At 34.0% G+C, this 8,953-nt stretch overlaps 1 protein-coding gene and 1 long non-coding RNA gene across 3 annotated transcripts; both read right to left on the bottom strand.

Moving 5' to 3' along the window:
• Window positions 1-1,356: 1,356 nt before the first annotated feature.
• Window positions 1,357-4,398, bottom strand: LOC133780516 (uncharacterized). 2 transcript variants are annotated; one of them, XR_009869380.1, is made up of 4 exons: window positions 4,131-4,398; window positions 3,076-3,173; window positions 1,990-2,115; window positions 1,357-1,741 (listed from the first exon to the last, which is right to left on the bottom strand). It is a non-coding gene; the product is annotated as an uncharacterized LOC133780516 (long non-coding RNA). The 2 variants fall into 2 exon arrangements; XR_009869379.1 differs by lacking the exon at window positions 4,131-4,398 and having other exon boundaries at window positions 3,076-3,367.
• An 8-nt stretch (window positions 4,399-4,406) lies between these two features.
• LOC133780515 (nuclear transport factor 2-like) lies at window positions 4,407-5,621 on the bottom strand. Its single transcript, XM_062220209.1, has 3 exons — window positions 5,010-5,621; window positions 4,649-4,773; window positions 4,407-4,537 (listed from the first exon to the last, which is right to left on the bottom strand). Exons 1-3 carry the CDS (start codon window positions 5,116-5,118, stop codon window positions 4,448-4,450), a joined length of 324 nt encoding a protein of 107 aa, XP_062076193.1. The 5' UTR covers window positions 5,119-5,621; the 3' UTR covers window positions 4,407-4,447.
• Window positions 5,622-8,953: the final 3,332 nt, after the last annotated feature.

Genomic DNA, 8,953 nt, shown 5'->3' on the forward strand with positions numbered 1-8,953 from the left:
CTTTAATTTGTCGACTTCCTCCTTCAAGGCTGCATATCTCTTGGGGTCGAGCGCTCGCCTCTTCTGTCTCATAGGTCTTGCCTGGGAGTCGATATTTAGGTGATGACACATGATGGAAGGGTCTATCCCTACCATGTCTTGATGACTCCAAGAAAATACATCAAGGTTATCCTTCAGAAATTTTACTAACTTCTCTTTTACGTCGCCTTGAAGGTTTTTTCCCACCTTCAACTTTCTCAATGGTTCCTCCACACTACTACAAAATTGAAATGGGACGATGGTTTTAAACCGTCGTATGGACTCTCATACGTCGGTTCTAATACCGTCATCCCATGCAATGTCATGCCATGTAAAGCATGAAACGACGGTTGAAATAAAAGTGTCATCTCCTGTCGTACATGAGACGATGGTTCCTATACAAACGTTGTCTCTTGTGGAACATGAGACGACAATTTCTGTGCAAGCGTCATCCACTGCAGTAAATGAGACAACAGTTCCTACTCAAACGTCTTCCTCCTGCAGTACATGAGATGACAATTTATGTGCAAGCATCGTCCCATGCAATACATAAAATGACAGTTTTGTGGAGACCGACGTCCCATGTAGAATATGAGAATTTTTTCATTTCTTTATTTTCAACCACTATATTCATTCATAATTTCTGTAACTACAACATAGTTCAGACAAAATCAATAGGCAGATTAAATTAATAGGACGCAGTATGTTCCAAATTTAAAAATTACAAAATCAAAATATACACTTAGAATAACTATGTAAGTGCTAACTAAATACTGCAATAAGGATATTTTTTAATTCAGATTTAAAAAATTACTCTAGCTATGACTCATCCGCTCAAGAAGCTTGGCTGCCCATTCATTTCAAGTTTCATTAATTCCGCCTAGTGTATATGTATTCTTCCCACCACACTACAAAACACAAAATAAAAAACTAAGTCAGAAATTAAATCTAATAGAATTGTAGTTCAATAATAATAAATACACTTACATTACTAGTTAGCCATCGCATGTGTATCTCATTCAAGCAATAGTCTTTCATTATCCTTATGATATAAAAGCCGCACTCTACTGACGATGTTTGACGAGGGCAATTGACTATTTTCCACTTGAAATTTTTTCATTCCTTTCGGTCTTTCGCTTAATGTAAGAGACACTATATATACACCAATATGAAGAGCATATTAATTTTTTATTTCCATATCAAACCGTATTATATTCTAAAATGAGTTTCAAATGTATTACCTGTTCATAAGGTTCTTCAAATCATTTGGAGGAGATTCTTTAAGATAAATTAATTTATAGACAGGCAATTATTACTAAAAACAAAACTTACTCTGAGAACTTCAAATAAAATCAGATACTAACTAAAGATAACAGTAATTTCTAGGATAATATTATATCCATATTCATCTACATCAAGTACTTAAGCCTAAATAGTATTGAAATAACTTTAACAGCATACTTGAGACCGAGAATAGAACTCAGCTCCGAACAGTTTCAAAAAGAATGAAAAGAGCACACATAATTGTTCTACTGAAAACGTTGATTTAAAAATAAATGTTAAGAGAGCAAAGGGAGACCTCGTCATTTGTATCTTAAGTTTCAGGTACACTGCTTTCACCGGCCTGGCGATAATGTGCTCTGTCCTCTAGCTCCCCTGCCTCAGTACAATCTAATGTCCACTCGTCCTGAATGTATCCCAATTTGAATATATTGAACTAACACTAGCACCATTAAACAAAGAATAAATGAAGATGGACATGCTTCCTCAATTTCACCAATGAAATTCAAGTTCTTATCAAGAAAATAAATAAAATTGCAATTTCCTGACATTTTGTTTTTTATTTCAACAGTTATGTTGGAAAATGAGTTCCAAATTTCTTCAAAATTCTTCAAGAAAATGTCTAGCTTTGACATTAGTTTAAGAAGCGATAAATATCATACTAGAATCCCTGGTTTAATAAAACTTTACCTGATCTTGCAAGTGCAAAGAACCTACATTTTCTATGTTTCGTTAATTAATAATAGAGATGCATTCATCATCACCAGTTCCTTCACCAGTATCAGTATTATTCTCCTCTACACCTTCTTCGATGAACTGTAAATTGAAGTATTTATATTTAAGAACACTTTAAAGGCACAAATGGTATAACCAAAAATAATAAATTAGAGTAGACCATACATTCTCATTCAAACTATGAATAAACTGAAAGAAGGATGTAAAAGAGCAAATTCATCGTAGAAAAGGCATAAACTGAAAGAAGGATGTAAAAGAGCACATTCATCGTAGAAAAGGCACCTTGTCTGAAGTAATACAGTAAATCTTCTACCCAAGCTTGCAAATATGAGGGACAAACTAGCATACAAAACAGGACAAATGAGAAACATAGAAGATTGCTTGATTGAGAGCAAGGTTATTTCCTCCTAATCCATGCCTTTCAAACTTACAGTAGTGTTTTTGTCATCTTTATTTTTATTTCTGACTTGTTTCTATTTTAGTAACATTTAATATAACACAATTTGTAAAGCACCAATGAAGTACAATATGGGATTTTAATTTCGAACGCATACAGTGAAAATTGATTACATGATTTGTTAGTTCATATATATATTTGTTGATACTCTCCCTACTTATTTATATTTTCCCTTTTTCTTTAATTGTCTAATTTTATATTTGTTTGTCACTTTGCAAAAGTTGCCCTTTATTATATGACACTCACTTCTAATCTAATTTTAGTCTCTTAAAGATGTCATTACAAAAGGATATTCATGCATATACAAACATGGGGTATATACAAAATAAATTCATTTCCATACATATACAATGTAGTTATAATTGATATAGAGGCAAATAAAAGTTCAGAAGACAATGCTCTTGAAAGAAACGACACATTCAGGAGATTGTGGCATGTCTTTAATCATCAGTTACCCATCCAACTTTTTGTTACCCAGTAGTGATAGAAGGATAGATAACTCTTTTCCATTAGGGGTATGGGGAAAGAAATGAAAGCAAGACAACAATAAAAATTTAATTGGGGATGAGATTCGAGTAATGTACCAAAATTTGATGAGGTTGTTCCTCTAATTTAGAGATCACTTATACTTTTTGCTATTTTTCTGTGTTTCCGTTTTCTCTGATTTTCCTCGTTATGTCTTCTGATACAGAAAAGAAAAGAGATAAATAAATAAAAACAAGCACATTATCTATTAAAAAATGCCTAACATTGATTTCACACCATAATTGAAAAAAGGGCCTGATCTAGATAATTTCATATTTTCACAAAATTAGCTGAAACTGTGAGCTAGAATAAAAGTTTGAAGACAAGAATATTAGAATTTGTGAGGCATCTTTGTAATACGAAGGTGCTTGTATATGTTTGGACCATAAAAAGATAAGATGAAAATCTTATCACGTCTAGAACAAATGTATCTATAAATATGGTAGCAAAATGAGTATGAGCAAAAGAGAAAGAAGCCATGGCAAGTTGTAAGCTAAAATTTGGTTAAGAGAATAAGAAAATTTTGTTTTCAAATTATTGGCCATATTCAAATATTCTAAAGAATTTGTACCTAGAAATAATCACAGGATTCTGAGAACAGCAGCAGCATACTATGCGTATAAACTCCACTTCGTAATAAACATTTATCTAAAAGAATTTAGTGAATCGAGTTTAAATTAGTAATAACAATGTATCTATGCATCATCCACATGTTGGATTCTCAATAGGGAGGTACTAATGAATGTGATAACACATACAGACACACAAGTTCATGACCCTACATAATATGATGTTTTAAACTCATATGTTAGTTTTCAGTGCTCTAAATGAAATACATCATGGTCTTAGCATGAATAACATCATAAAGATCAGCTAACAGTGCTAAAAGCTGTAGCCCATGTCTAAAAGTGAAGTACTAGGCAGTTCTGGTAGGAATAAAAAACAATAAGCATTGTCCTTTGATTTAAGAGACTTCTTCCAAAATGATTTAAGTGACAGAAAGCATATGAAGTCAACATCAAACCCTGCCTGGTTCATACTGTGGCAGATACACCTACTGCATTCAGAGATATCTTGAGATTACCCAAAAGGATTAGAATGAACATATACGTACTTGCTAATCGAGATGGGATGTTGCTATCTTGTCTGCGCTCTTCAATGTATACTTGTCGTCAAGAAATCTGAACAGTTGCTGCCTACAGTTGTAAAGAACAATCCTAATTAATTGACATCCAGTCAGAAGATCCATTACCAACAGAGATAATTTTAAGAGAGTGAATTTCAAATTTGGCAGAAGATAGAGTTAATAGAAGCAAAGCCAGCTAGCATTCATCCAAAACTAATAACATTAAGTAGATAGAAGCTGACTTCATAAAGGAGGAAAATGAGCATTCAAGTTTGATAAACAAACACATAGTATTGGGTTTTAAATTAAATAATAATAGTAAGGAAAACTTGGACTGCATTTTGAACACCGGTAATGTCTTGAAACTCGACAAATGCATAACAAACACCAACATCCTGCACATACCAAATATTTCAGCTTATAAACATGCACAGTGGTATTGCAGGACCGGGAAAGGACTCCCAAGCCTAAAAAATATAAAAATGGTAAAGGTCAAGGACACAGACCTTGCAACTCCTAATGACCACGCCCTCAGGTTGCTTTAGTTTACCAAATTTTTTAAATTCCTCTTCAATTTTGAAAGGAGATACAGTAGCCGGCAAGTTTCTCACATAAACAGATTTGATTTCACCTAAAAAAAGATATATAAAGCAAATACGAACCCAAGGTATATATGCCCCTCCAAAAAAACATTACTATTATTAATATCATATATTAACACCAAAACAGATCATATTCAATCAAAAGTTGTTAATTCATGATGCATATTAAATGGCAAAGAAATTTGCTAATAAACTTAATTGATATTACTACTATAAGCGTCAAATTAATTTAACTCTTAAAACAAAACAAAGTAATTTGATGAACCTTCATCGTCCAGTGGGGTAACTTCATATGTTGTCTCTGCAACAGATCTTTCAAATGTATTTGATGATCCAATGGGTTGCTGAGCAGTGGATGTGGAGAATGATTCCATTCTGAAGCCGGTGGAACATTCTTGTTAACAGAATTCTGAGAAGCTACAGAAGGTGTAGGCTGTCCTTTAGCAACACGTAACTTCCAGAACTCAAAACACATATTTTTATCGTTTTATTATTGAATTATATGTTAAATCTTCAAAACTCAAAACACAAAACACATCAAACCAAAGTAATTGAACCAAATTGAACAAACCCAAAAAAGAAATAAATATCTACTTCACAATCTCATACCCAAATTATGCACAGAAAATGAACAGTTCCAAAACAATCTAAACAACACAAAGAAGAAGAAAAATCAATCTTGGTGTTGTCAAGACAACTCTCAGCCGTAATGACACCTTGAACACCCAAAAATAATTCCTACACAATATCAAGATCCTATAATGACACCTTAACACCAATAATAAACATTTATGCACTCCAACTCAGGAAAAACAATGAAACAAACAGCTGGTATGCACAGAAAAGAATTAAGAACAACAACTCTTCAAACAAGTTCTTTAAAACTCAACAAGAACTAGCACTTCAATCTTATATGTACACCCGCTCGATCAACAAGAACCATTCAACAAGAACCAGAGTGTATTCTCTTAATTAAAAATAATTCCAACAAAAAAAAATATATATTGACTATATTTAAAGTATTTTCTCCATATTAAATTGAATCTGAAAAAAAATTACCTCATAAACAATTGGAAGTTTGCCTAGTTTACCCCATGGTGGCCTGGTTCTTGCATCGGCGGGGTCGCCTGGTTCTTGCCGAGGCTGGGTGGGAAGGAGAGCAGCTCGACGTTATGGAGAGAAAGACAAGAGCTGAGTTCTTGTAGAGGTTGAGTTCTTGCAGAGGCTAAGTGAGAGAACGGATCGAGGGAGCTGAGTGTGAGAGAGAATAGATCGAGCGGGTAAGCGTGAGCATGAGAGAAAAACGATTGAGAGGCTGAGTTTGAGTGAGATCCAGAGAAGCCAACTGGTAGAGACTAGAGAATAAAAGATTAGGGATTTTTCTTCTTTTGTTAATTTTATTTGGGGCTAAGTGGCTGTGTATTTCAATTTCAATTTTTTTTTGCTAAAGTTTCATTATTTTATTAGACTTATTAAACGTGTAATACACAATTAATTTATGTCACTCATTACTTTCAAAAAAAAAATTATATCACTTATTAAACATGTAAACTTTTTTTTACAATATTAAATTTTTTTTATATAAATTATTTTTAGTTTCAAAAAAATAAGAAACATGCATGAGTAACATATCTTAATATTAGACATATAATTTTATTTGATTTAAGTTTTAAGTATTATTAATATAATATAATTAATTAAAAGTATAATATTATATATAAAAAGTTTAACAACTAATTAAAGTATTAATAGATATGTCTAGACAATATTTTTTATAAATATTAAAATATATACGTTATCCAATAATATTAAGTATATTTAATATTAAGACCCTTTAAAAAAGGCTTATTAGGATTTTTTTCCCCCGGACTATTACCACTACCAAATCGTGCCTCCTGAATTTTTTGGCCTGTTAAAAATTCTCCCTGAACTATTTATGTTATTGAAATGTGGGACTTCCGTCCACTTTTGCTAACCGAATAGTGATATGGCGACACTGGAGTGCTGATGTGGATTGCTACGTGTATAATTTAAAAAATAGATAGGATTTTACCCCCCAAACTATTACCGTTACCAAATTATGCCCCTCAAATTCTAAAATTTAAAATTTAAACAATATTTTGAAAATTAATAAGAAAATATAAAAAGCATTAAACTAAAAAACCATTTAAATTAAATTAAATCATACAAAATAAAAACTTAAGGCAACACCAAAGCTGAATGTCACAAGGGACCCATATGAGCCCAGTCTGTCGACGATGTCACTACCCTCATTTTGACGCATGCCCAACACCCAAGCCAATTTTTTGTCACCGTCAATTTTTTTTTTTTAATTTTAATGATTTTTTCCTTTTCTTAATATTCAAAAGATTGTTTAATTTTAAATTTTTTAAAATCAGGGGGCACAATTTGGTAATGGTAATAGTTCGGGGGGCAAGAATCATATTTATTATTTATATTATAAACGAAGCATTGACGTGGAAATACCATATTGGCCACCAAACTACCACATCACCATTCCATTAGCGAAATTGGATGGAAGTCCCACATTTTAGTATCGTGAATAATTAAGGGGGAATTTTTAACAAGTTAAAAAATTCGGAGGCACGATTTAGATTGGTAATAGTTCAGGGGAAAAAAATCCTAATAAGCCTTAAATAAAATTATAATAATAAGACGACGCACATGAGACAACAATCTGAGTAGAACTGTCTAATTATGTTAAAAATAAACATCTAGCGACATTCTTCTAAGAACTGTTGTCTAATGTAAGTTTTGTTGTGCATGGCACGATGGTTATAGAGAGTCAGTCGTCATATGTTTATTTTTAACATGAGAAGACATGTCTACTAAAAACGTCGTCTCATGTGTGTCATCTAAGTACAGTTTTGTAGTAGTGTCATTACAACAATTTCTTCCAACTCCTCCACAGATTCAGCCCTAGGCTCCTCTGTGACTCGGGGATCTAGCTCCTATGGGTTTGAGCCTCCATGTATTACCATCACCATGGGTTCCCGTGGCTTTACATCCGTGTGGAGGGAGGTGTTATAACACTCCCTCACTTCTTTTTGTTCCCCTTTCATGCTTGTTATTCCCCCAAGAGTCGAGAATTTGACAACTAAGTGATATATTGAGGTTATCGCTTTCAATTCTCTTAAGGATGGTCTCCCCAATACCACAATGAAAGTAGAAGCGCAATCTCCTACGACGAAGTTTTCCATGAAAGTGGTTTGTATTGGTTGTTCTCCCATGGTGAGGGCCAATTCGATCATTCCTAAGGGTTGTATTGAGTCCCCCGTGAATCTGTATAAGGAGGTATGGAAGGGTTTCAAGTTCCTGATGCCCAAGCCCATATTCTCCAAGGTGGGACGATACAAGACGTCCACAGAGCTTCCATTGTCCACGAGGATTCGATGTACCCTCATATTGGCCAGTTGGACGGTCAGCACCAAGGGGTCATTGTGGGGGAAATGCACCCCTCGTGCATCCTCATCCGTGAAAGCAATCGAATCATTCTCCCCCTTAAAAATATTTGGGGGTCGCTGCTCCAGGCTCATGATGCACGAGGGTGGACTTCGTCTAGCTTCCCTAGCACACTTATCTTTCCCCTTCCTTGACTCTCCTCCAAATCTCGAACCTTCAAAGATCGTTCTTACTTTTCCTTGTATTTCTAGGGCTAGCTAGAACTGAACCTAAAAGCCCTCAAATCTTCAAACCTAAATATTGAAACGTTCGTCTCACGAACCCAGAAGCTAGCCCATTTTCTTTGGTGCATGATTCCTAGCTGTTCCTAATGCTATCCATTTTGGCTACATAAAACACCTCTACTAGAGTCGTACCAGACCAAAACAGGTCAAAAATATTTGAAACTTTCATAAAACTTTTTGAAAAACAAGAAAAATAAATTTTAACCAGATATAAAATTCTTGGTTGACAAAGTGAAGAAATGAGGGAAGAATAGAAAATGCTAGCAGACTTAGAGAGTGAGTGTCAAAGTTTTTGGGAATAGGGAAATGCAAAGAACTTTGAGTATTTTGGAGAAGAAGAAAGAGAAAAGAAAAATGTCGAATGCAATGGTGGTGAAGCTCAGGCTTGGTTCACCTATTTATACGTAAACTTCAGGAACTAATCTGAGCCACACGATTAGATCAGTTCAAGATTCAAGGGCCTGAGTTAAATATCTCGAACTGTGACAAAATGGTGATAGGA

The sequence above is a fragment of the Humulus lupulus genome, chromosome 5 (assembly GCF_963169125.1).
Source record: "Humulus lupulus chromosome 5, drHumLupu1.1, whole genome shotgun sequence".
Taxonomy (NCBI): Eukaryota; Viridiplantae; Streptophyta; class Magnoliopsida; order Rosales; family Cannabaceae; genus Humulus; species Humulus lupulus.

What these genes read in the sequence shown, in the direction of transcription:
- LOC133780515 (XM_062220209.1), bottom strand. Translation starts at nt 5,118, where the DNA reads ATGGAATCATTCTCCACATCCACTGCTCAGCAACCCATTGGATCATCA. An exon ending in TACCCCACTGGACGATGAAG is followed by an intron (nt 4,774 to 5,009) that starts GTTCATCAAATT and finishes ATCTTTTTTTAG; the next exon opens with GTGAAATCAAATCTGTTTAT. An exon ending in TGGTCATTAGGAGTTGCAAG is followed by an intron (nt 4,538 to 4,648) that starts GTCTGTGTCCTT and finishes TGGTATGTGCAG; the next exon opens with GATGTTGGTGTTTGTTATGC.